Genomic DNA, 27,412 nt, shown 5'->3' with positions numbered 1-27,412 from the left:
GAATCTGCTTATACTGAGTTGAATCCATGCGACCCTAAACTTTAACAAGATTCCCGGTGCCGGCATTGGCCACACAGCCCCAAAGCATGATGGAACCTCCATTAAATTTTACTGTGGGTAGCAAGTGTTTTTCTTGGAATGCCGTGTTTTTTTGCCTCCATGCATAACACCTTTTTGTATGACCAAACAACTCAATCTTTGTTTCATCAGTCCACAGGACCTTCTGCATACCTCAGGCGACTCTGTTTGTGGCATGCTTGCAGAAACGGCTTCTTTCGCATCACTCTCCCATACAGCTTCTCCTTGTGCAACGTGCGCTGTATTGTTGACCGATGCACATTGACACCATCTGCAGCAAGATGATGCTGCAGGTCTTTGGAGGTGGTTTGTGGATTGTCCTTGACTGTTCTCACCATTCTTCTTCTCTGCCTTTCTGATATTTTTCTTGGCCTGCTACTTCTGGGCTTAACAAGAACTGTACCTGTGTTCTTCCATTTCCTTACCATGTTCCTCACAGTGGAAACTGACAGTTTAAATCTCTGAGACAACTTTTTGTATCCTTCCCCTGAACAACTATGTTGAATAATCTTTGTTTTCAGATCATTTGATAGTTGTTTTGAGAAGCCCATGATGCCACTCTTCATAGGAGATTCAAATAGGAGAACAACTTGCAAGTGGCCACCTTAAATACCTTTTCTCATGATTGAATACACCTGCCTATGAAGTTCAAAGCTCAATGAGGTTACAAAACCAATTTAGTGCTTCAGTAAGTCAGTAAAAAGTAGTTAGGAGTGTTCAAATCAAGAAATTGATAAGGGTGCCCATACTTAGGCACCTGCCAAATTTTGTTTAAATGCAGATTGCACATTTTCTGTTAGTACAATAAACCTCATTTCAATCTAGAAATATTACTCAGTCCATCAGTTATTAGATATATGAAACTGAAATAGCTGTTGCAAAAACCCAAAGTGTTATAAAGAAAAAAGGTTAACATTAATAGGGGTGCCCAAACTTTTTCATATGACTTTAACCCTTATCCCAACAGGCTAGATAATTAGCAGACTCGTCTGATGATCTGTGCAGTGAGGTATGTGGACTTGTACTGTTGGTAGCGGAGGAATGCTTTTGTCTCCTAGAGCACACAATTTAATACAAGTATGGCACAGATACAAGAAGATTACTCGGTCAGAAGGAAGTCTACCAACACTGGAGATGGGAATGCACAATGAAGATGAGTGGGAGTAATAACTTGTAAGCTCATTAGATGACGCTACTTGGTTGAGTGGAAGACCTTCTATAGACCGGTATTGGAATTCAGCTTAGACACCTGATGGACTTGCTGCCTTGCACTCCTCATAAGGCCAAGTCTTTTTTATCTGCTGCTGAAAGCCTGTGTTATGGAACCTACTGCAGATGTGATGTTACCTGCTGTGACCATCTGCTGCTCTTCAGAAAAATTTGCATCTGGTTTAATACAGCATCATGCCTGTCACTTACTTTCTCCTGTCTCCTCCACTACACTAACACCATGGGGAATGCCACTGAGCATCACTACTAGAGGGAAACCGTAAAACAACTATGTTAACCCCTGTACATCCAGAGACTGTGTACCCTATCGACTGCAGACTGTATAGGTGCTCCAAGCATGGCCACAACCACCATTGACACACTAAAGGGGGCTTTACATGCTACGACATCGCTAATGCGAACTCGTTGGGGTCACGGAATTGGTGATGCACATCCGGCCGCATTAGCGATGCCGTTGCGTGTGACACCGATGAGCGATTTTGCATCGTTGCAAAAACGTGCAAAATCGCTCATCGGTGACATGGGGTCCATTCTCAAAAAATCATTACTGCAGCAGTAACGAGGTTGTTCCTCCTTCCTGCGGCAGCACACATCGCTCCGTGTGACGCCGCAGGAACGAGGAAGCTCTCCTTACCTGCCTCCCGGCCGCTATGCGGAAGGAAGGAGGTGGACGGGATGTTACGTCCCGCTCAGCTCTGCCCCTCCGCTGCTATTGGCCGGCCGCTCAGTGACGTCGCTGTGACGCCGCACGGTCAGGTAAGTATGTGTGACGGGTCTGGGCGATGTTTTGCGGCACGGGCAGCGATTTGCCCGTGTCGCGCAACAGATGGGGGCGGGTACCCACACTAGCGATATCGGGACCGATATCGCAGTGTGTAAAGCCCGCTTATGGATCCAAGCCTCTTCCCGGTGTCCTTGGTATCCTTTAATTTTGGGTGCTGTTTTGTATAATAGACAGTACATACCTGATATTGTAGAGCATTTATTAAGGGCAGAAACTGCTGAGTAGTATGTTTTTCCCAAGAAGTCCTCCATAGTGATTTTCTGATCAATCTCAAGCAAGCATTGAGTGGAATCCTTGAAAAGAAGATCTTTGCCATCCCTAGAGCCGAATAACTGAAATTTTTGTGTCTGGATTCCATTCCGTCCAAACAGTGACTACAAATGTGAACAAATGTAGGAAAAAAAAATCATTACATTATTCTTTTATTTATTAATTCACTCATAGTGGATGGGGTAGGTCATCATGTTACCATTTTCTACGTGTATGTTGTCATGATTTGGAGAAATAAAGAATGGGAGAAACCTTAAAGGAAGTCTCCCAGTAAGATCAACCTTCATAAGCCATCTATATGCGCATGTACATTGACGAGCAAAAGGATAACGATGTTTTGAACTTTTGACTTTCAGGATCCATATCTCACCATCCATTACAGCTTCAACATGAGACTTACTTCGTTTTATGGACAATCATCTTCGCTATCTCACACACAAATTTGACTTGCAGTTATCTAGCATATGATTAGTTATGCAGTTTCCTGTCAGTTCACTTGTTACTCTTATGCTCCTGGTGATGGAAAAATATTTTTCTTCCTGTATACTACAAATTACAATCTGTTCTCACATTCCCTAATAGCTCATTGTGTTATTAGGTTGATTCCGAGCGAAAAGTCACTGGTTCGAATCATGGAGCAGCCATGCAGAAAATTTTCCAGAAAAGCGAAACAACATCATCCAGCTTTTCGATAACGGTCTCTTGGCCAAGAAAATTGCCAAACTGCATCATGTTACTGCCATGATAGTTGAAAGTATACAAAATGATGTCAGTCTATCCATGCTGGATTGGCCCCCATAGTCCCCAGACCTCAACCCAATCAAACACTTGTGGGTAGAGTTGAAGAAAACGCTGTATATATACCCGTGAGTCAACCAGTATGCACCGACATTTGGGAACGTGTAGACGAGACATGGGATCAGATTTTGGTCAAGCATGCATGAATCTGATAGAGAGCATGCCTAGAAGGATTCAGGCAGTGTTGAAAGCCAAAGGTGGATTTACAAAACACTAACAAAATATTAAAAATGTAAATTAAGATTTTTAGCAGCAAAATAGTAACAATGCAGTGACATGACAATGATATGCATAACAAATCATATGCTAAATAATTGCAAGTCAAACTTATTACAAACCCTCTATTTTGATAGATCGGATTTTTCTGAACACAGCCATACCACATGTTTATTTATTTTTTTTTACACAAATTTAGTTTAGGAATCTGGTAGATTTTCTTGAAAAGAATTAGAAATACAATGATTTCATGATCTGAAGCCCTTACCTGCTGTTTACTAAGCATTTTTGCCACACTATTCCTCTTCTCTGGTCGGGTGACGACAGCATGGGCGGGCACCTCTGCCAAGTTGCAAGTTTTGTAGTCACTGACAGGTCCCCGAGAGCCATCGAGACATAACAACTCAAAATCACTTGACTTTAATTTCTTTGCCCATTCTGTAGAGCTTTTGCCTGAAAGAAGCCCAACAACACGTAGTTAATAAACTTTTAGTTCCTAAACTGTGTAGCTGTCATTCTAAAATTGCCTTAGAAAAAAAATGTAGGTGAAGAGGGAAAAGCTGGCGGCGATTGGGCATGGGGCTCGCGTGACGTCACATCCTCATGTTATACTCTAAGGGGTACGTTTCACGCTGCGACATCGCTAGCATTGGCTAGCGATGTCCAGCGCGATAGTACTCGCCCCTGTCGCACATGCGATATGTGGTGATTGCTGCCGTATTGAACATTATCGCTACGGCAGCGTCACACGCACATACCTGCTCAGCGACGTCGCTGTGACTGCCGAACTATCCCTCCTTTAAGGGGGAGGTGCATGCGGCGTCACAGCGACGTCACTGCGACGTCACTAATTGGCTGGCCAATAGAGGCGGAGATGTGCGGGACATAACATCCCGCCCACCTTCTCCCTTCCGCATTGCCGTTGGGACGCAGGTAAGGAGATGTTTGTCGCTCCTGCGGGTTTACACACAGCGATGTGTGCTGCCGCAGGAGTGACAAATAACATTGTACCTGCGGTTGACCCGACATTATGAAAATAACCGACGCTACACAGATCACCAATTTTCGACGCTTTTGCGATCGTTGATCGGCGCATCTAGGATTTACACATTGCAATGTCGTTACCGGCACCGGATGTGCGTCACTAACAACGTGACCCCGACGATATTTCGGAAGCGATGTTGCAACGTGTAAAGCCCCCCTTAGAACGAGAGCCCCAGCACCTCTGTAACAGTGCCTAATGGGGCCAAATGTGACATAAGAAGGGTTGTCCAAGTAGTGGACAAACCCTTTAAGCTATAATTAATGGGCTGTTAAAATAACTCATGAGGTGCTAAAGCATCAGACTTTCTTATAAATGAGGATCCTTAATGTCGCGGGCGGAGGAGGTGACGCTGCGCTCTCCCACTGCCCGGGTCCGGCTGCCGCTGCGGCTGCGGCCTCTGCTGCTCGGTGGCTCGAGCGATGGACCGGATCCCGGGGACTCGAGCGGCGCTCCTCGCCCGTGAGTGAAAAGGGGATTGGTTTTGGGGATTTATTGTCCGTGACGCCACCCATGGTTGTGGTGATTGTATGGACACCACCGCTGCACTGTATGGGTATCCCGGGAGCGGTGACAGGGAGCAGCAGAGTTGTTAGTTCTCCCCTCCGTGGGTAGGGTTTGGTTGTCCCGGGGCCCAGTGATGGGGTGAAGGATGAGGGATGGCAGGCCAGGTGCGGGGCCTGGTGAGGTGCAGGGGCAGCGCTGTGCCGCACAGCACGGAGGTACTCACTCAGCCCAAGGATGATGACACAGTTCACGGTAAACAAGCGGCTGGTTGGACGGCTCCCTCGGACGGCTGCGGTGTTGATGTTCCCTGCAAGTTAGCGGTGACTGTCTTTTTCCTGCACCTAAATACGGTTGTTGGTAGCGATGGATTCCCACCGGTAACCCGCTCCCCAGCTTGGATATGAGCCGGAGGAGCCCCTCTTTTGCCCGCAGGCGCTGGCCCTGAGAAACTGGTGCCTTGGCAGTGGCGGTGTCTCTCTAATATGGTTGGACGGTTGCCTTCAATCGGGACTTTGGCTGTTGGGAGACCCAGGAGGTCCCCTTCACTGACGGATTTGGCAAATTCACGGCGACTCCTAGCCTTGCCGGGATCCGAAAGGCTCCTGCCAATGGTGCTGGCTTCTCTTCGTATACCGCTCCGGTACCGCCGGGCCACCACCCGTCCACGGTCCTTTCGGCAACCTCCGATCAGCCTCTCCTGCAGACGGTCACCGCCGTCTGCCAACCTTGCTGTCTCAGCCCGGGGCACACACCCGGACCAACTTCAGGTTCTGTTGCTGTCACCTTCTCCCTCACTTCAAACTCCTCTCTCTAGCTCCTCTACCACCTCCCTCTCGCTTCAACTCTAAACTTCATCTGCCTGGTTTTCCCGCCTCCAGGGCTGTGAACTCCTCGGTGGGTGGAGCCAACCGCCTGGCCCACCCCCTGGTGTGGACATCAGCCCCTGGAGGAAGGCAACAAGGATTTTGTGTTTTGACCTTGGTGTTCCTTCAGGGAATGTGGGGTGTGTGGTGGTGTCAAGACCTGTGACCCCTGGCTTGCCCAGGGCGTCACATTAACATGGATATCTTGCTGATCCCTGGGGGTCTGACCAGTGGGACTCCAGTGATCCCGAAGATTTTGCAGCTCCATCTTTAAAAGAATGGAGGAATTTTACCACTGCTCCATTCATTATCTATGGAACTTGCAGAAGTAGCTGAGTGCTCAATATGGCAGTCTCACAAACAATTATTTGGCCATATAGGCGACCTCTATTCAGTTTATGACAAGGCTGCAAAGCCCTGTGTTTGGGGTTCAAAGTCCTGATCCATGTGGGTGGGGAGATAATCCTTTCACTTACAATTCCCCAATACATTTTAAACCAAGGAGGAAACGCGTTGTTTTTTCCACATTTAACCACTTAAGATGTCAGGTTACTAAATGCCAGTGTTATGGATTTATTATGGAATAATGAAAAGTTAAATTTTACTCCATCTGACAGATTCCCAGCTAATTTTTCTCTTCATGTTTATTAACCTTTTTACTGGTTTTATTTCTAGATGGATGAAAACTAATATTTCTGCAATTACAGGTAACAGAGCAAATCTGCTTAATAATACAGATTTAATCAAATTTGCTGTCCAGGGGCTTAAAGAAGGCAAATGTCAGTAGTTACCAGGTTTTAGGCAGAACCAATATAAAAATAATCTATATAGGGAAAGAATTGAAAGTGGGAGAAATGTCTGAAAATTAAGCTTTAGAGTAATACTAGCTGTAGTACCTGGCTTTGCCTGGGTTAGTAACTAAGTGTCTCTCTGCCACACTCCCTCTTTCCCACTCTCCCTTTCTCAATCTCTGCTTGTCTCCCTCTCTGTCTGTTTCTCTCTCTCTGTGCTTGTCTGTGTGTCTCTGTGTGTGTCTCTGTGTGTGTCTCTGTGTGTGTCTCTGTGTGTGTCTCTGTGTGTGTCTCTGTGTGTCTCTGTATCTGTCTCTGTATCTGTCTCTGTAGGTCTCTGCATCAGTCTCTTGTGTCTCTGTCTCTGTATTGTATCAGTCTGTGTGTGTCTCTGTGTGTGTGTCTCCATGTCTGTCTCTGTATCAGTCTCTGTGTGTGTTATTGTGTGTGTGTTTTTATCTCTGTGTGTGTTTCTGTTTCTGTCTGTTTGTCTGTGTGTCTCTGTTTGTCTCTGTATGTCTCCATGTATGTCTCTGTGTGACTCTGTGTGTGTCTCTGTGTGTGTCTCTGTCTGTCTCTGTGTCCATCTCTGTGTGTCTCTTTTTGTGTCTCTGTGTGTGTCACTGTGTGTCTCTTTGTGTGTGCCTGTCTATACCTGTCTGTGTATCTGTGACTCTGTGTGTCTGTTTATGTATCAGTCTGTGTGTCTCTGTCTCTATATATGTCTCTGAGGGTATGTCTCTGTGTGTCTCTGTCTCTATGTGTGTCTGTGTGTCTGTCTCTTTGTGTCTGTGTGTGTCTCTGTCTCTGCATGTCTCTATCTCTATGTCTATGTCTCTCTATGTCTCTGTGTGCGTCTTTTTCTGTGTGCCAGTCTCTGTGTGTCTGTTTTTGTGTGTGTCTGTCTCTACCGATATCATATTACCTCACACATAAGCTTTTTATACTGAGAATTTCCTTTGTTCCTATAGCAACCAATCACAGCTCTTATTAATGACCTGTAGCTCCCAGCTCCATTAAATTTAATGTAAGCAGGTTTTTTGTTGAATAACTGTAAAGTGCGGGGTTAAAATTACCCCACAAAACATAGTCTATGATGTTCCTTAAGTCAAGTGAGGCGTCTGTGCAACATTTTGTGATTGTAAATGCGAAGGTGTGGATTCCTTTAGTGGACACACACACACACACACACACACACACACAGCTTTATATATTAGATATCTGAAGAACCACAATACTTTCTTACCATCTGTATTCTCAAATACTGTTGTGTGCTTCACAAAAGCCACATCTCCTTTTTCAACAAGACACCTAATAATTAAGAAAGTTTATTGTACATTTACAATGTATAACTCTATCACTCTTCTACCCATTAGTCATTAGCACCACACATTAATACTAACACTGAAAGAGCATCCTGGTAAATTATTTGATAACAATGTCCTAATTTCATATAATTTGCTAATTTTCGAGATCTTATATACTAATAGATTACCGTGTCGATGCTCATGCCTCATATAGAGCCATGTTTCTCAATCAGGGTCATACATATGGCAGCATTAAGATCTGTCACTATTTTAATGGTGAAGGCAAACTGAAGCAGCAAAGCAGGAAATGAATAAGCTAAATTATAGCATTGGACCAGAATTACCAACCTTAACACCAAAATTCTTAGAGGCAGGAACAGTATTAAGAGTTCCCCAAGAGTAGACAATTTACAGGATTTCCGGCAATAATAAGTTTGGGAATCACTGGTATATTGGGTTGTCATCGTATGCCTAGGCTAGTTTTGGGGTGGTGGGGGATCAAGTAAGATTACACCTGTCAATGATTTTACAGCAATTGTTTCTATGCTATTTTCGACTGAAAGCCCCCCTACACTTTAGTTAAAAGTCGTATTAACTGGCTGATTGCAGTTGGATTGACTGACCATCTAATATATACTTTTTCACAACAATTATGTCAGTGGGCATAAGGATTGGGCTGTTGGAAATCCCACCCTGAATACAATACCAAGTATATGATCAGTAGCAGAGGTTATGTGGGTTCACCTTCCCCACGTGTTGCGCCACCATGTGTGGATACTCCCCTGATGAAGCCACACATGGTGGTGTAATGCATGGGGCAGGTGCACCCACATAACCTCTGCTACTGATCATATACTTTGTATTGTATTCAGCCTTTACTTGCTCTGTACCATTAACAGTTGGTTTCTTTATGTGTGGCATTGCTATGTAACCTCTTTATATGCCTCCTCATTGTTTATTAGGGAGCCTGCTCTGCATATTCATTATTTATGTCTGAGGTTCCAGTGGTGTGTGCTATTCTTGTATATGGGGGAATCCTTTCCTTCCCATTTTTTGTGTTTTTAATATTCTTCTGCATTACCATTATAAAAGATTTTTTCACTTTTGCATACAATCCTGAGGTTGTTTGTGTCCTCCTTACTAGCCTGGATTTCCAGTGTATGGTTACCTTAGCTGTGCCCATTAATCCCATAATCGAGTTTTTCTCTTGTTACTTTTGGGTGGGAGCACGCTTTCGTTATCCTCATTATGTAATAGTGGTGCCGTCCTAGGTCTGTTTGTCTATGTATCATAGACCGAGTATGAACCTCAATGTATAGACTGGCTGCAGGTCTCCGGACCTGAACTTGGCAGCCTCATTTTTGCCTATGATCCTGTCGAGGTTGGGTCTGGAGACCCAAGAGCCGTCGGTGCTTTGCAGACTGTGATACTGAAATGTCTGAACCTTGCCAAAGATTAAGCATTGCCTTTTGTTATATACTTATCTACATACAAGATAATTAGATATGATATATTTTAGTTACCTGAAGGCTCCAGAGTATCCAAAATATGCTTCGGCATCACTGGGAGAGCACTTAAAATCTGTGAGCGCTTTTTGTGGGTCACCGATACATAACTGGCAAAAGTTGGAATCGATTTCAGAGCCAGGAGCACAACTTTTACTGAAGTAGGATCCTGCCGGAGCAGAAGACTTATTGTCAGTCACGTTCTACAAATTTCCCATAAAAATCCCTGTTCCCTGGTATATTGTCAGCATATCCGTATCCTATTTGGATGTATAGAGTAAATATATATCCTATACTTTCAAATATTCTTTACTTCCAAATATTACAAATAACATATACAGTACGTACATTACAAGCACCAAACTAAATTAATCCATACTGCACTCTTAATTGACCATTTCTTTTGAAAATCTAGTTGTTGTTGACAGCTCCGCATTCTCAGTGCAATAATTGCTCTGATGACCCTCCATTTGCTTCATTTTAATTTACTGAAGATGTATGGCACAAGACCAACTACTCTGGGAAATGGCCACAGTCAGCAAGAGCTGAATCACTGGCATATACTGTATCTTTCATTAGGTGGCTCTTACATCATGCTCTGAAGCACAATAATCAGCTTATCCAACATTTCCTGCATAAATGGAATGTGAAGGCGGTTTTGATCCCACCAAACTGCAGAATGTGCAATATATATGTCTGGGGTTGTTTGGATGGAACAGGGGCTCCTAAGCTGACCCTAAGACTGGGGCCTCTGTGCTGTCTCTTATCTCAAGGGTAGACTTGATGGTAGTCAGTCTTGAGCCTCAAACATGTCCCTGGCTCCTGTCCAAGCCCTGATACTGCTTCCCCCCACCCAGGGAACAGGCCAGAAAGCCAGTAACCAACACCCCACAAATAGTCACGGACAAGGGTAAATGTAAACTCATGCACACTGCACTCAATCACAAAGGAGGGACAGTATGTGCACTGGGGAGAAACACAAAAGGGGTAGAAAATAAATACACAACTGTAGGACTCACACACCACGCTAAGCTGCAACTGAAGATCCCCATGCAACTGGATAGCAACAGGAACCAGGACGTAAAGAGCTATATCTGGCAAATAGCCCCAGAATCCAGAACCTTATAAAGGCTGGAGATGGTCATCAGCAACCTGAGCTTCCAGCAGCTGATCCCAGGCCAGGAGAAATTAAGTTTCATTGTAGTGGAGAGCAGTGAAGCCAGAAACAGCCAACGCCCATGACAAGCTATGCAACTAAAGAAACCCAGGCAGTTTGTCAGACTCTGCAGTGTGATGCCACCATGACACCCTGCGAGTGCAACGCAGAACAAAAACGACAATGTGATGGGGAGAGCAGATGAAACATACCTATCTGCATGATCCAAGATTTAATTCACCTTCCCTGTAATCGAAAGTGTCCTGTGGGCAGTCTCTTCATCTGCACCTTAAATGGCTCTCGGCAGTGAAGGCTCCCAACCCCATCTGCTGTGTGTGATGAATGTAGCGTCTAAGCAGGAGACTACTACAGTGGTCACTAGTGTAGATAAGACTGAAGGGACAATTAAAGCCTAATAGGGCCTTATCTGGTAATCAGAGGAATTAAGTGAATGGAGATGTTCACCTGTTATGGTTGAGTATTACATACATTGATGGAACTCAGAGTAGTCAGCTATCGCAGAACCAAGGGTGAATAACTGATATAAATGCTAAATAGGCAAAAATGGGTCTTCTGTGCTGCTTTTGAAAATCCAAAGGGGGAATCTAGGAGACTGGATTGGTAGCAATGCCGGTTATTATCAACGCGTTTCGAATTCATCTAACTTCTTCATCAGGAATTTGTTTTTAAATCTTTAGAGACTGATAAGTTCCAATTTTAATGCTCCCCTCTTAATTCATAGAAAAAGCAGCATCAAGTACATCTCTCATGTATCCTTTAAAGTGTATAAAAGCTTGGAGTCGCAGCCTAGTGTGAAGTGCCCTGCGATTTTAGCACTTGTGCCGACAGTAAAGCCTGCTTTACACGTTGCAATTAGTTGTACAATCGCATTTGCGATGTGACACGCCCAGGTTGCATACGGGATCTTATGAGATCACACGTAGGTCGTTCATTTGCTGTCACACGAGCGTTAGTAGTCTATGTTAAATTGATCAATTTTGTGTGCGATCCTTTAGATCATGTGTTCTGTGACGTATGCATTGGGCACCTTTTTTTTTTTTTTATTTATTGACTTGCCAAGCGTGTGTAATGTGTAGGGATGCGTTTTTACTATGTCATCTGCCATTCAGCTCTGCTACATGGCCGCTGACAGCAGACACAGACAGCCATGTAGCAGAGCTGAATGGCCGATGACAGCAGACACAGAAAGAGCCGCACTGTCAGAATGAACTCGGGTGAACTTCACCCGACTTCATTGTCATGCTGCGGCTCTGTCTGTGTCGCGTCCTGATTAGCGGTCACCTGTGAAGGGCTCACCGGTGACCGCTAATCTCCTAAGTGACTGAAGTTAGCAGCCCTCTCTCATACTCACCAATCCCCGATCCCCGGCGCTGCACGGCGTTCACACTGCTACGGCGGCTTTTACTGTTTTGAAAAAGCCGGCCGCCCATTAAACAATCTCGTATTCCCTGCTTTCCCCGCCCACCGGCGCCTATGATTGGTTACAGTGAGACACGCCCCCACGCTGAGTGACAGGTGTCACACTGCACCCAATCACAGCAGCCGGTGGGCGTGTCTATACTGTGCAGTGAAATAAATAATTAAATAATTAAAAAAAACGGCGTGTGGTCCCCCCCAATTTTAAAACCAGCCAGATAAAGCCATACGGCTGAAGGCTGGTATTCTCAGGATGGGAAGCTCCACGTTATGGGGAGCCCCCCAGCCTAACAATATCAGCCAACAGCCGCCCAGAATTGCTGCATACATTAGATGCGACAGTTCTGGGACTGTACCCGGCTCTTCCCGATTTGCCCTGGTGCGTTGGCAAATCGGGGTAATAAGGAGTTATTGGCAGTAGAGTTGAGCGCGGTTCGCGGTTCGAGGTTCTCCAGTTCTAGGCTCGAGTGATTTTGGGGCCTGTTCTAGATCGAACTAGAACTTGAACTTTTTGCAAAAGCTCGATAGTTCTAGAAACGTTCGAGAACGGTTCTAGCAGCAAAATAACAGCTAATTCCTAGCTGGCTTTCCGCTGTAATAGTGTAAGTCACTCTGTGACTCACACTATTATGACATTTCAGTGTATAGTGTGCGGGAACAGCGCCTTCAGATCACTGCTGTTTCTATAATAGCGATCGCCATTTTTTTTTTTTTTCCTTGTCTTCCTTCCCTAAGCGCGCGCGTCTTGTGGGGCGGGCCAGCATGTCAGCCAATCCCAGACACACACACAGCTAAGTGGACTTTTAGCCAGAGAAGCAATGGCATGTGTGATAGGATGTTCATGTCACATGTCCCTGCATTATAAAACCGGACATTTTCCTCCAGGACGCCATTATCTCTTCTGCGTCCTTGGTGTCAGACATCACTGTCGCAGCTCCGTCCTGAGTCCTATCGCTGATACAGCTGTATGCGCTCCATACACAGCGCTGGACAGCTTAGGGAGAGCACTTTCTATCAGTCCTTTTAAGGGCTCAAACCGGTAGGGTCAGAGCCATAGGTGACAGGTCCTGAAAACAGCGACAGCGTCTGTGTAGCCAAGGTCAGGGATTTCGTCGCTGCATTTCACCATTAGGAGGGAAAAGAAAGGCATGCTTCCATTCCTCTACCCAGAGCCCCACAATCCTGGCACTGTACCCTCCTGTCCTCTGCACACTCCAACTCTTTTTAACTAAGCCATTATGCTAGCAAACACTCAGTGTACCTAGTGGCATCCTAAACGTGGCTATTGTACTTTTGTCTAGTCACACTATTGCAAAGATATTTGCAGCACCTCTGCCTGCATTGCACACTCCAATTCATTATAACTAAGCCATTATACTAGCAAACACTCAGTGTACCTAGTGGCATCCTAAACGTGGCTATTGGACTTTAGTGTAGTCAAACTAGTGGAAAGATATTTGCAGCACGTCTGCCTGCATTGCACACTCCAACTCTTTTTAACTAAGCCATTATACTAGCAAACAGTCAGTGTACCTAGTGGCATCCTAAACGTGGCTATTGGACTTTTGTCTAGTCACACTATTGCAAAGACATTTGCAGCACGTCTGCCTGCATTGCACACTCAAACTCTTTTTAACTAAGCCATTATACTAGCAAACACTCAGTGTACCTAGTGGCATCCTAAACGTGGATATTGTACTTTTGTGTAGTCAAACTAGTGCAAAGATATTTGCAGCACGTCTGCCTGCATTGCACACTCAAACTTTTTTTAACTAAGCCATTATACTAGCAAACAGTCAGTGTACCTAGTGGCATCCTAAACGTGGCTATTGTACTTTTGTCTAGTCACACTATTGCAAAGATATTTGCAGCACCTCTGCCTGCATTGCACACTCCAACTCTTTTTAACTAAGCCATTATACTAGCAAACAGTCAGTGTACCTAGTGGCATCCTAAACGTGGCTATTGTACTTTTGTGTAGTCAAACTAGTGCAAAGATATTTGCAGCACGTCTGCCTGCATTGCACACTCCAACTCTTTTTAACTAAGCCATTATACTAGCAAACAGTCAGTGTACCTAGTGGCATCCTAAACGTGGCTATTGTACTTTTGTCTAGTCACACTATTGCAAAGATATTTGCAGCACCTCTGCCTGCATTGCACACTCAAACTCTTTTTAACTAAGCCATTATACTAGCAAACACTCAGTGTACCTAGTGGCATCCTAAACGTGGCTATTGTACTTTTGTGTAGTCAAACTAGTGCAAAGATATTTGCAGCACGTCTGCCTGCATTGCACACTCAAACTGTTTTTAACTAAGCCATTATACTAGCAAACAGTCAGTGTACCTAGTGGCATCCTAAACGTGGCTATTGTACTTTTGTCTAGTCACACTATTGCAAAGATATTTGCAGCACCTCTGCCTGCATTGCACACTCAAACTTTTTTTAACTAAGCCATTATACTAGCAAACAGTCAGTGTACCTAGTGGCATCCTAAACGTGGATATTGTACTTTTGTGTAGTCAAACTAGTGCAAAGATATTTGCAGCACGTCTGCCTGCATTGCACACTCAAACTTTTTTTAACTAAGCCATTATACTAGCAAACAGTCAGTGTACCTAGTGGCATCCTAAACGTGGCTATTGTACTTTTGTCTAGTCACACTATTGCAAAGATATTTGCAGCACCTCTGCCTGCATTGCACACTCCAACTCTTTTTAACTAAGCCATTATACTAGCAAACAGTCAGTGTACCTAGTGGCATCCTAAACGTGGCTATTGTACTTTTGTCTAGTCACACTATTGCAAAGATATTTGCAGCACCTCTGCCTGCATTGCACACTCAAACTCTTTTTAACTAAGCCATTATACTAGCAAACACTCAGTGTACCTAGTGGCATCCTAAACGTGGCTATTGTACTTTTGTGTAGTCAAACTAGTGCAAAGATATTTGCAGCACGTCTGCCTGCATTGCACACTCAAACTGTTTTTAACTAAGCCATTATACTAGCAAACAGTCAGTGTACCTAGTGGCATCCTAAACGTGGCTATTGTACTTTTGTCTAGTCACACTATTGCAAAGATATTTGCAGCACCTCTGCCTGCATTGCACACTCCAACTCTTTTTAACTAAGCCATTATACTAGCAAACAGTCAGTGTACCTAGTGGCATCCTAAACGTGGCTATTGTACTTTTGTGTAGTCACACTATTGCAAAGATATTTGCAGCACCTCTGCCTGCATTGCACACTCAAACTCATTGTTACTAAGCCATTATACTAGCAAACACTCAGTGGCATACAAGAAGTGGCTGTTGTACTCCATTAGTGCCCCACTGGTGCAAATCTATGTGCAGCACCTCTGCATGACACCCTCCTGCTCTGTTTTTAATGAGCTATAATGATAGCAAAAAATACTGCCATTTAGTGGCATCATAGAACTGGCTGTTGTATTCCATTAGTGCCCCACTGGTGCCAAGCTATTTATAGCACCTCTACATGACACCCTCATGCACATTTTGCTACGCTAATGTTATAGCAAACTCAGGGAATTCATTGCTGCATTTGATAATTCGGAGGGATAGAAAGTCAGGCTTCCTTTAGCTTTTCCTTCTGTTCATAGACAGCATCTCCAAGAGCAATTTCTCCTCCACGTCTAAGTGTGGAGAGGCAGCTAGTGCGCATGCGTGTGCCAATTTACCCCAGCTGCAGCCTAATTACAGTGTTTCGCCTAGTGAGTATGCTCAGCCTGACTGTGCCATTCCTGACGCTAAGTCTTCATTTCGGGATACAGCGCATGCTCCCACACTAAGTGTGAAAAGCCTCTTTGCACAGGTGCTTGCATTCCGTGCCGGGTCTAAGTCCTGTTTTGTGCCTAGACACCATGCTAAAGCTGATAGTCTTTTTTCAGAGACTGTATTTCATGCTACTGAGCATGCTCAGGCACTTACTGCATCAGAGACTAGGTCCGGTAATGAACTCTTTGGCCCTGCCCCTGATGTGGGGGTCCCATATAGACCACAGGGCATCAGGTGTCCTCCCAAATGGCTTGCAGAGGCCCACCCCTATGACTTGTCACCGCATTATTGAGGATCAGACGATGACTGGTGAGGTGTTTGGGTCATGGCAGCCATGAGGTCATCATTGAAGTTGCGGTTCCAAATAGGACGCTAGTTATGCCACTCATGACGTGTCACTCTACTTTTGTCTCCAGGAGGTGCATTGTGGTTCACCCTGGTTTGGGGCGGACCCAGGTTATAAAAGGGGCTGGAGCCAACAAGGAGGTGCGCAGTCTTCTATTATGCTCTGAAAGAGCACACCTCCATGTGTTGAACCCATTGCGGCTTTAGGCCAGAGGTAGGCAGGGATAGGATGTCGATGCAGGCCACCACCACAGTTGGTAACGCAGAACGGTTAAGACCAGCTCCTGTCCTACCAGTCCTGCTTGTGCAGCCCAGTGGCATTAACAGGCCTGCTGCTGCTGATGCGCCTGCTGTCCACAGGTGTGGCCCCAATGCACACGGTCAGTGTACTGAATGGCCCCTGTGATGTTAACAGGGAGTTCCTGGGCTGGGTGGGCGTGTGGACCCTGTGACGCTAACAGGGCTCCCAGTCTCCAGATCCGAATGGCGTCTAACTCGGTTCAGGCTACTATTAGTTTCATAGCCACACAGCTCTGTATCCTCCACCGAACCTTCCAGTTGCCAACCTCTCCTTTTCCAACTGGGAGCACGGTGCACACTGACTGCTGATGGGGATATATACCTTTCTCTTTCTTTTCTTATTAATTTTCGTTATATAGCGGTAACATAGTATATACCACTTTATCCAAATCTGCCAGTCCCACTGTAACAGATGGTGTTTCTTCAGCAAATGTTACTGTTGCTTAACCACCAAATCCACGGACCAAAACTTTTTTCCCCTTTCCAACACACCTGTTCCCCTTTCCACCAGCATCTGTCCTTTTTCAACTCATTTTGGTATATGACCAAAAGTGCAACTCTGCAGGGACACCGTACTCAACGCCATCTCAGCACAGCAGCCAGCCCTCGGTCCATCAGATGTGGACAAGTAAAAGACCATTTCCTCCTATCCATAACAAAGCGTTGAGATTCACTCTGTGCAGCACTGGTGTTTAGTGGAAAAGCAGATCTAAGATTGCGTACCACATTCTGCAGATACTCCTGTATACGTGCGTCCATTTCTATGGCAGGAATTATTTCGCCAAATTTTGTCTTGTACCGGGGATCTAACAGTGTGGCAACCCAGTATTCTGGATTACTTTGAATTCGTACAATCCGAGTGTCATGTTGTAGGTAGTGCAGCAAGAAGGCGCTCATGTATCTTGAGCATCCAGGAGGACCAAGTCCTTGGTGTGTTGGTGGCAGAGAGGTGAGAATCGTGCCTCCTTCCTCTGCCCTCTCCCCACAACCTCGCACAACCGAAATGTGAGCAAGCTCTCACTCATCTGCTGATTCTTCCATGCCCATCGCCAGTTCGTCCTCCATTTCTTCATGGGCTCCTGCACCTTCCTCAACACTTTTTGCTGATACTATGCGCCCTTGTTAATCCCTCTCCCTCACCATGACTGCCGCATAGGTGCCGCTGACCATCTGGACCTCGTAGATCTTGTTATCCCTTCCACATATGACTCCTCCTGTACTTCCTCCCCTTCCTCTTGTCCCAACACCTGACTCCGAATAATAATTACAGTGTGCTCCATCATGTGGATGACCAGAATTGTCACGCTGAGAATGACATTGCCAGTGCTAAACATCTTCGTCGACATTTGTAAACTGTGTAGCAGGGTGCATAGGTCCTTGATCTGACACCACTCCAGCAGCGTGATCTGCACCACCTCTGGATCAAGTTATCCCAGGCTATATGTCATAACGTATTGCAGCAGGGTTCGGCGGTGCTGCCACAAACGCTGCAACATGTGCAGATTCAAATTCCTGCGTGTGGGCATATCGCATTTCAGGCGTTAACCACCAGACCTAAAGACTTCTGAAGCGACGAAAGTTGTTGAGCTGCTGTGTGCGCACGATGGAAGTGAGCACATAGCGAGCATGCCCGCTGCACAAGGCCATGTAGGCCGGGATGGTGTTTTAAAAATTGCTGGAGAATTAGGTTCAACACGTGAGCCATACAAGGCACGTGTGTCCCATTGCCCTGACGATGGCCCGCAGCCAGGTTTGCATCATTGCCGCACACGGCTGTTAAGTCACCAACGGAGTCCGCTCCGTCAATTTGTACTCCGGTCGCCAGGTGACAACGTGTTCCTTTCATGCATAGTGCTGATGATGGGAGAGGAGTCGATGCCAGCGGCGCAGGTGGACGCAGGTTATGCTCACCCACTGGGCTGCATTACCTTGACAGATGCAGAATCTCTGGCTGAATGTAGCTGGTGGGTATCTCACAGATGAAATACCATCATTCAGCTACAACCAATGGGAAGACACCACATCCTTTTTTATGCCCATCCTGTCTGCAGACCACTGCCAGACATAGCTCTGCTTTTACCCCCAGTTCAGTTTTATGATTTTGTGTGCTTGTTACCTGACTACTTTTCCTGCTTGCTGTTTATGTACCTTGTTGGCCGATCCGCATTTAACCTCTGCTTGTTTTCTGATTAAGTCCTGGCCGTCCCATTCTGTTCCTGTTCCTCAATTAATGTTTTGACCCTGCCTGACTACTATTCTCTGGAACTGCAGCCTTCCACAGGTATTAATCACCTTGGGCCCTGTGTAATTCCTAATCCCTGTATAGGGGTTAAAGGGTTTCAGGGTTCTAGGGGTCCTGCTTGGTGAGTGGCTTCCCTCTAGCCTATCATTTACAGCCCATCTGAGTGTGTGGATCAAGGAAGGCGTTACACCGTGCTCTCTGCAGAAGGCCATGTGGGCCAGGATAGTGCTTTAAAAATTGCTGGACAACCAGGTTCAACACGTGAACCACACAAGGCACGTGTGTCACATTGTCACAGCGAAGGGCCGCACCCATGTTTGCATCATTGTCGCACCCGGCCTTCCCTGGCTGCTGGTTGAGTGGAGACAACCATTGATGAAACTCGTTCTCCAGAGCTAACCGTCCACAACTTCTCAGCGGTGTGACTCACATTTCCCATACATTTCAAAGTAAACCTTTGACCGCCTGATGGCATTGAGCTCTGCTGCCAGCATAGTAAGGAGGTGTGTGGTAGTCCTTGTGCGCAGTTACAAGGAAGGGAGGCCTGACCACACAGGGTTTGCGCCAAGGTGGAGGACCCACACGAGGTTAAAGAGGCAGAAGCAGTGTATTAACTTCTACATGCAGAAGAAGGATTGAAACAACTCGTGGGGACGGCAAGACTTGTACAGCAGACCCTTCTCCATCTCTCCCCACAGTAACCCATTGCCCAGTCAGCGACATGTAACGCCCCTGTCCATGCTTACTGGGCCAATTATCTGTGGTGAAATGCACCCTGTCACACAGAGTTTCTCAAGGAATCAGTGATGTTTAGCGCGACATGCTGGTGTAGCGCGTGCACGCCTTTGTTGGAGAAGGAGTGGCGCCTGGGCATCGGCTCTTGGGGCACTGCGATGGGCATAAGGTCTCGAAAATCCTCGGTTAAAATGGTTGGAAAGGCAGCATTTTGGTAGCCAACAGTTTCCAGATGCTGAAAGTCAACCTCTAAGCCATGTCATGCCCTTCTAAAAGCATGTAAAACACAGTAAGGGGACTCCAACCACAGTCTCCCTCGTTTCCACTAACTGGGCCACACACACCCCACTTGACTGGCATCGGTTGAGCCCCCTTTTGAAAAAGAAAAAGATGCTTTGCATGAAGCACTCTCAAAAATACGCGTACCTTTCCCGTCCCCTGGCTGACCCAGGGGAAGAAAAGTCCTGTGAGAGCCATGACTTGTTCATCTTGGTTCTTTTAGAAACACAGCGAGGGGACTCCAACCACAGTCTCCCTCGTTTCCACTAACTGGGCCACACACACCCCACTTGACTGGCATCGGTTGAGCCGCCTTTTGAAAAAGAAAAAGATGCTTGTCATGAAGCACTCTCAAAAATACGCGTGCCTTTCCCGTCCCCTGGCTGACCCAGGGGAAGAAAAGTCCTCTGAGAGCCATGACTTGTTCATCTTGGTTCTTTTAGAAACACAGCGAGGGGACTCCAACCACAGTCTCCCTCGTTTCCACTAATGGGCCACACACACCCCACTTGACTGGCATCGGTTGAGCCCCCTTTTGAAAAAGAAAAAGATGCTTTGCATGAAGCACTCTCAAAAATACGCGTGCCTTTCCCGTCCCCTGGCTGACCCAGGGGAAGAAAAGTCCTGTGAGAGCCATGACTTGTTCATCTTGGTTCTTTTAGAAACACAGCGAGGGGACTCCAACCACAGTCTCCCTCGTTTCCACTAACTGGGCCACACACACCCCACTTGACTGGCATCGGTTGAGCCTCCTTTTGAAAAAGAAAAAGATGCTTGTCATGAAGCACTCTCAAAAATACGCGTGCCTTTCCCGTCCCCTGGCTGACCCAGGGGAAGAAAAGTCCTCTGAGAGCCATGACTTGTTCATCTTGGTTCTTTTAGAAACACAGCGAGGGGACTCCAACCACAGTCTCCCTCGTTTCCACTAATGGGCCACACACACCCCACTTGACTGGCATCGGTTGAGCCCCCTTTTGAAAAAGAAAAAGATGCTTTGCATGAAGCACTCTCAAAAATACGCATGCCTTTCCCGTCCCCTGGCTGACCCAGGGGAAGAAAAGTCCTCTGAGAGCCATGACTTGTTCATCTTGGTTCTTTTAGAAACACAGCGAGGGGACTCCAACCACAGTCTCCCTCGTTTCCACTAACTGGGCCACACACACCCCACTTGACTGGCATCGGTTGAGCCCCCTTTTGAAAAAGAAAAAGATGCTTTGCATGAAGCACTCTCAAAAATACGCGTGCCTTTCCCATCCCCTGGCTGACCCAGGGGAAGAAAAGTCCTCTGAGAGCCATGACTTGTTCATCTTGGTTCTTTTAGAAACACAGCGAGGGAACTCCAACCACAGTCTCCCTCGTTGCCACTAATTGGGCCACACACACCCCACTTGACTGGCATCAGTTGACCCCCCTTTTGAAAAAGAAAAAGATGCTTTGCATGAAGCACTCTCAAAAATACGCGTGCCTTTCCCGTCCCCTGGCTGACCCAGGGGAAGAAAAGTCCTCTGAGAGCCATGACTTGTTCATCTTGGTTCTTTTAGAAACACAGCGATGGGACTCCAACCACAGTCTCCCTCGTTGCCACTAATTGGGCCACACACACCCCACTTGACTGGCATCAGTTGACCCCCCTTTTGAAAAAGAAAAAGATGCTTTGCATGAAGCACTCTCAAAAATACGCGTGCCTTTCCCGTCCCCTGGCTGACCCAGGGGAAGAAAAGTCCTCTGAGAGCCATGACTTGTTCATCTTGGTTCTTTTAGAAACACAGCGATGGGACTCCAACCACAGTCTCCCTCGTTGCCACTAATTGGGCCACACACACCCCACTTGACTGGCATCAGTTGACCCCCCTTTTGAAAAAGAAAAAGATGCTTTGCATGAAGCACTCTCAAAAATACGCATGCCTTTCCCGTCCCCTGGCTGATCCAGGGGAAGAAAAGTCCTCTGAGAGCCATGTCCACATTGTCAGTGGACAGACACGTGTGCTTATCTGCCAGCAGACCCCCAGCAGCACTGAAGACAGGTTCCGAGAGAACGCTGGCTGCAGGACACGACAAGATCCCCAAGGCGTACGTGGCGAGCTCAGGCAATTTATCAAGATTGGAAGCCTAAAATGAGCAGGGCTCAAGTTGCACAATAATGGAATCGATGTTTCCTTGCATATACTCATATATCTGTGTGTCCTCCTCTTTTTCCTTGTCCAGCTGTTTTGTTTTCGCATGAGTATATGTCCTTGTCACTTTCCCATGTGTTTGTGTTGTGTTGTGAGTTGTTTGTCACCTTTTGGACACCTTTGAGGGTGTTTTCTAGGTGTTTTTATGTGTTTGTGATTGCCTGCCATTGTTTCCTATGCAGTTCGAGTTCGGTTCGTCGAACGTTCGACGAGGCGAACTCGAACGGGACCTCCGTTCGGCGAACCGACCTCGAGCCGAACCGGGACCGGTTCACTCATCTCTAATTGGCAGCCCATAGCTGTCAATAAGTCCTAGATTAATCATGTCAGGCGTCTATGAGACACCTTCCATGATTAATCTGTAAATTACAGTAAATAAACACACACCCGAAAAAAATCCTTTATTAGAAATAAAAAACACAAACATATACCCTGGTTAACCACTTTAATCAGCCCAAAAAAGCCCTCCATGTCCGGCGTAATCCAGGATGCTCCTGCGTCGCTTCCAGCGCTGCTGCATGGAGGTGACCGGAGCTGCAGAATACACCGCCGCTCCGGTCACCTCCACACAGCAACTGAAGAGTGCCGCGCGATCAGCTGAGCTGTCACTGAGGTTACCCGCTGTCACTGGATCCAGCGGTGGATGCAGCGGTGGCCGCGGGTAACCTCAGTGACAGCTCAGCTGATCGCGCTACTCACCGCCGCTCCTCTCACCTCCACGCAGCAACTGAGGTGAGTAGCGCGATCAGCTGAGCTGTCACTGAGGTTACCCGTGGCCACCGCTGCATCCAGTGACAGCGGGTAACCTCAGTGACAGCTCAGCTGATCGCACGGCTGTCTTCATTAGCTGAGTGGAGGTGACCGGAGCGGCTGTGTCTGCTGCAACTCCGGTCACCTCCATGCAGCAGCGCTGGAAGCGACGCTGGAGCATCCTGGATTACTCCGGACATGGAGGGCTTTTTGGGGCTGATTAAAGTGGTTAACCAGGGTATATGTTTGTGTTTTTTATTTCTAATAAATGATTTTTTCGGGTGTGTGTGTTTATTTACTGCAATTTACAGATTAATCATGGAAGGTATCTCAGGGAGACGCCTGACATGATTAATCTAGGACTTATTGGCAGCTATGGGCTGCCAATAACTCCTTATTACCCCGATTTGCCAATGCACCAGGGCAAATCGGGAAGAGCCGGGTACAGTCCCAGAACTGTCGCATCTAATGTATGCGGCAATTCTGGGCGGCTGCTGGCTGATATTGTTAGGCTGGGGGCTCCCCAAAACGTGGAGCTCCCCATCCTGAGAATACCAGCCTTCAGCCGTATGGCTTTATCTGGCTGGTTTTAAAATTGTATGGGACCGCACGCGGTTTTTTTTAATTATTTAATTATTTATTTCACTACACAGTATAGACACGCCCACCGGCTGCTGTGATTGGGTGCAGTGTGATACCTGTCACTCAGTGTGGGGGCGTGTCTCACTGTAACCAATCATAGGCGCCGGTGGGCGGGGAAAGCAGGGAATACGAGATTGTTTAATGGGCGGCCGGCTTTTTCAAAACAGTAAAAGCCGCCGGAGCAGTGTGAACGCCGTGCAGCGCCGGGGATCGGTGAGTATATGAGAGAGGGGGATAGACTGACATGGACAGAGAGTGAGGGACAGAGATAGTGACCGACTGACAGAGATTAGTGAATGACAGACATTGTGAGGCACTTCAGAACGCAGCTTTTCAGCTGCGCTCTGAAGCGGACCTTTTTTAAGCTGCGGTGCAGAGCGCACACCTGCGCACATAGCCTCAGACACCAAAATCGTATGAGGGATGTCACACGTTACAATTGACTAGGTTCGTGCAACAAAACGCTCAATTCTAGACAAAGATACGATGTGTTTGCGATCAACGGTTTTGCGTTCAATCCTGATCGCACGTAGCTGTCACACGCAGATACCTCACAAACGATGCCGGATGTGCGTCACTTACAACTTGACCCCAACGATGGATTGTGAGATATATTGAAGCGTGTAAAGTGGGCTTAAGAAGATGCAACGAGGACTGTATGGAGGATGTTGACAAGCGGCGGGCCACATAGCTCTTTTACACACAATTTTAGAATCCAAAATGCTTTCCTTATCAGCAGCTGACTTTCCAAATCTCCACCCCTTTGTGGTCGATTGATTTATCAATGCAACACCAGATCAGATGACTATAGTGTATTGGTAATCTGACCTGTCTGGGTTCCTTTTTTTTGTCTTTTTTTAGAACAAAAGAAATTGTACAGTATGCAGGACTTTTCTTCCCTTCTAAAAACTGTTACTAAACATTAACTAGGTGGATCCCATAAAAATAAACAGGGCCCCTTTTCTTCTATTTGCATCAATTAGTAAATAGGTCAAATTTGGGCATGAATCCCACTTGCTTTTGCCTAAAATGGAACTCCCAAATGGGTACGTGAATGTATAATGTCCAAATCCTAAGCAAAATGAATTCAACAACCAACTTGTTTGTGTTGTGTGCAGGGCCGGCTCCAGGTTTTTGTGGGCCCCGGGCGGAAGAGTCCCAGTGGGCCCCATCCACACACAGACACCGATACGAACACGTACATATACATATTTAAAGACAAACTCACAAAAATACATATAAACAGACAAATCTATACAGTCATATACACTTACAGACAGACACACACACACACACACACACAAGTCTGCTGCATACAGACAGACACACACAAGTCTGCTACATACAGACAGACAAACACACACAACTCTGCTACATACAGACAAACACACACAACTCAGCTACATACAGACAAACACACACAACTCAGCTACATACAGACAAACACACACAACTCTGCTACATACAGACAAACACACACAACTCTGCTACAAACAGACAAACACACACAACTCTGCTACATACAGACAAACACACACAACTCTGCTACATACAAACACACACAACTCTGCTACATACAGACAAACACACACAACTCTGCTACATACAGACAAACACACACAACTCTGCTACAAACAGACAAACACACACAACTCTGCTACATACAGACAAACACACACAACTCTGCTACATACAAACACACACAACTCTGCTACATACAGACAAACACATACAACTCTGCTACATACAGACAAACACACACAACTCTGCTACATACAGACAAACACACACAACTCTACTACATACAAACACACAACTCTGCTACATACAAACACATACAACTCTGCTACATACAGACAAACACACACAACTCTGCTACGTACAGACAAACACACACACAACTCTGCTACATACAAACACACACACAACTCTGCTACATACAGACAAACACACACAACTCTGCTACATACAGACAAACACACACAACTCTGCTACATACAGACAAACACACACAACTCTGCTACATACAAACACACACAACTCTGCTACATACAGACAAACACATACAACTCTGCTACATACAGACAAACACACACAACTCTGCTACATACAGACAAACACACACAACTCTACTACATACAGACAAACACACAACTCTGCTACATACAAACACATACAACTCTGCTACATACAGACAAACACATACACAACTCTGCTACATACAGACAAACACACACAACTCTGCTACATACAGACAAACACACACAACTCTGCTACATACAGACAAACACATACACAACTCTGCTACATACAGACAAACACATACACAACTCTGCTACATACAGACAAACACACACAACTCTACTACATACAGACAAACACATACAACTCTGCTACATACAGACAAACACATACAACTCTGCTACATACAGACAAACACACACAACTCTGCTACATTCAGACAAATGCACACAACTCTGCTGCTCTGTGGGGCCCACACCCGCGGCTCGGCGGGGACAGCACCCGCGGCAGCACCCGCGGCTCGGCGGGGCCCACACCCGCGGCTCGGCAGTACAGCACCCGCAGCAGCACCCGCGGCTCGGCGGGGACAGCACCCGCGGCAGCACCCGCCGCTTGGCGGGGACAGCACCCGCGGCTCGGCGGGGCCCACACCCGCGGCTCGGCGGCGACAGCACCCGCGGCTCGGCGGGGCCCACACCCGCGGCTCGGTGGGTACAGCACCCGCGGAATCGGCGGGGGGGATTGGCAGGGGCCAGGGCATACATCTGGGGGGTTAGAAGCAGCTCACCGGGGCCCATAATGGGGAGGCGGGGAGGGCACTTACCCGATTAGGTCACGGTGGAGAGGGGGCCCACACAGCGCCGGACAGAAGCTCGCCTCCTTCATCTGTGGGACTGAGAAGGCGGTAGCTCCGCCCACAGATGAAATTCAAACCAGGATGTCTGCGCGCCTTAAAGTGACGGCGCCGCAGATTGCTGCCGAGGACTGCGGTCCCCGGAACTCGGCCAGGGACCGCAGAACTGTAAAGGCGAGTGGGCCCCGGCCAAGGGACAGGAGAACTGACGAGGCCGAGTGGGCCCCCCCGGCTCTCCAGGCAGGGCCGGCTCCAGGTTTTTGTGGGCCCCGGGCGGAAGAGTCCCAGTGGGCCCCATCCACACACAGACACCGATACGAACACGTACATATACATATTTAAAGACAAACTCACAAAAATACATATAAACAGACAAATCTATACAGTCATATACACTTACAGACAGACACACACACACACACACACACAAGTCTGCTGCATACAGACAGACACACACACACACAAGTCTGCTACATACAGACAGACAAACACACACAACTCTGCTACATACAGACAAACACACACAACTCAGCTACATACAGACAAACACACACAACTCTGCTACATACAGACAAACACACACAACTCTGCTACAAACAGACAAACACACACAACTCTGCTACATACAGACAAACACACACAACTCTGCTACATACAAACACACACAACTCTGCTACATACAGACAAACACATACAACTCTGCTACATACAGACAAACACACACAACTCTGCTACATACAGACAAACACACACAACTCTACTACATACAAACACACAACTCTGCTACATACAAACACATACAACTCTGCTACATACAGACAAACACACACAACTCTGCTACGTACAGACAAACACACACACAACTCTGCTACATACAAACACACACACAACTCTGCTACATACAGACAAACACACACAACTCTGCTACATACAGACAAACACACACAACTCTGCTACATACAGACAAACACACACAACTCTGCTACATACAAACACACACAACTCTGCTACATACAGACAAACACATACAACTCTGCTACATACAGACAAACACACACAACTCTGCTACATACAGACAAACACACACAACTCTACTACATACAGACAAACACACAACTCTGCTACATACAAACACATACAACTCTGCTACATACAGACAAACACATACACAACTCTGCTACATACAAACACACACAACTCTGCTACATACAGACAAACACACACAACTCTGCTACATACAGACAAACACATACACAACTCTGCTACATACAGACAAACACATACACA

The 27,412-nt window shown here is 46.5% G+C and overlaps 1 protein-coding gene across 1 annotated transcript in view; it reads right to left on the bottom strand.

Annotated features, from left to right (window-relative positions):
• The window catches only part of LOC142296895 (serotransferrin-B-like), an 80,685-nt gene that overhangs the window by 6,433 nt on the left and 46,840 nt on the right, over positions 1–27,412 (bottom strand). The window contains exons 13-16 of the mRNA XM_075340998.1: positions 9,410–9,560; positions 7,826–7,890; positions 3,645–3,829; positions 2,274–2,466 (exon numbers count right to left, since the gene is read on the bottom strand). Coding sequence (XP_075197113.1) covers positions 2,274–2,466; positions 3,645–3,829; positions 7,826–7,890; positions 9,410–9,560 — 594 coding nt within the window. The remainder of the gene's footprint in view (positions 1–2,273; positions 2,467–3,644; positions 3,830–7,825; positions 7,891–9,409; positions 9,561–27,412) is intronic.

Source organism: Anomaloglossus baeobatrachus, chromosome 3 (assembly GCF_048569485.1).
Source record: "Anomaloglossus baeobatrachus isolate aAnoBae1 chromosome 3, aAnoBae1.hap1, whole genome shotgun sequence".
In the NCBI taxonomy this organism is placed as follows: Eukaryota; Metazoa; Chordata; class Amphibia; order Anura; family Aromobatidae; genus Anomaloglossus; species Anomaloglossus baeobatrachus.
Note: the sequence above shows the minus strand (reverse complement) of the source record. Positions and strands in the feature narration are given on the sequence as shown.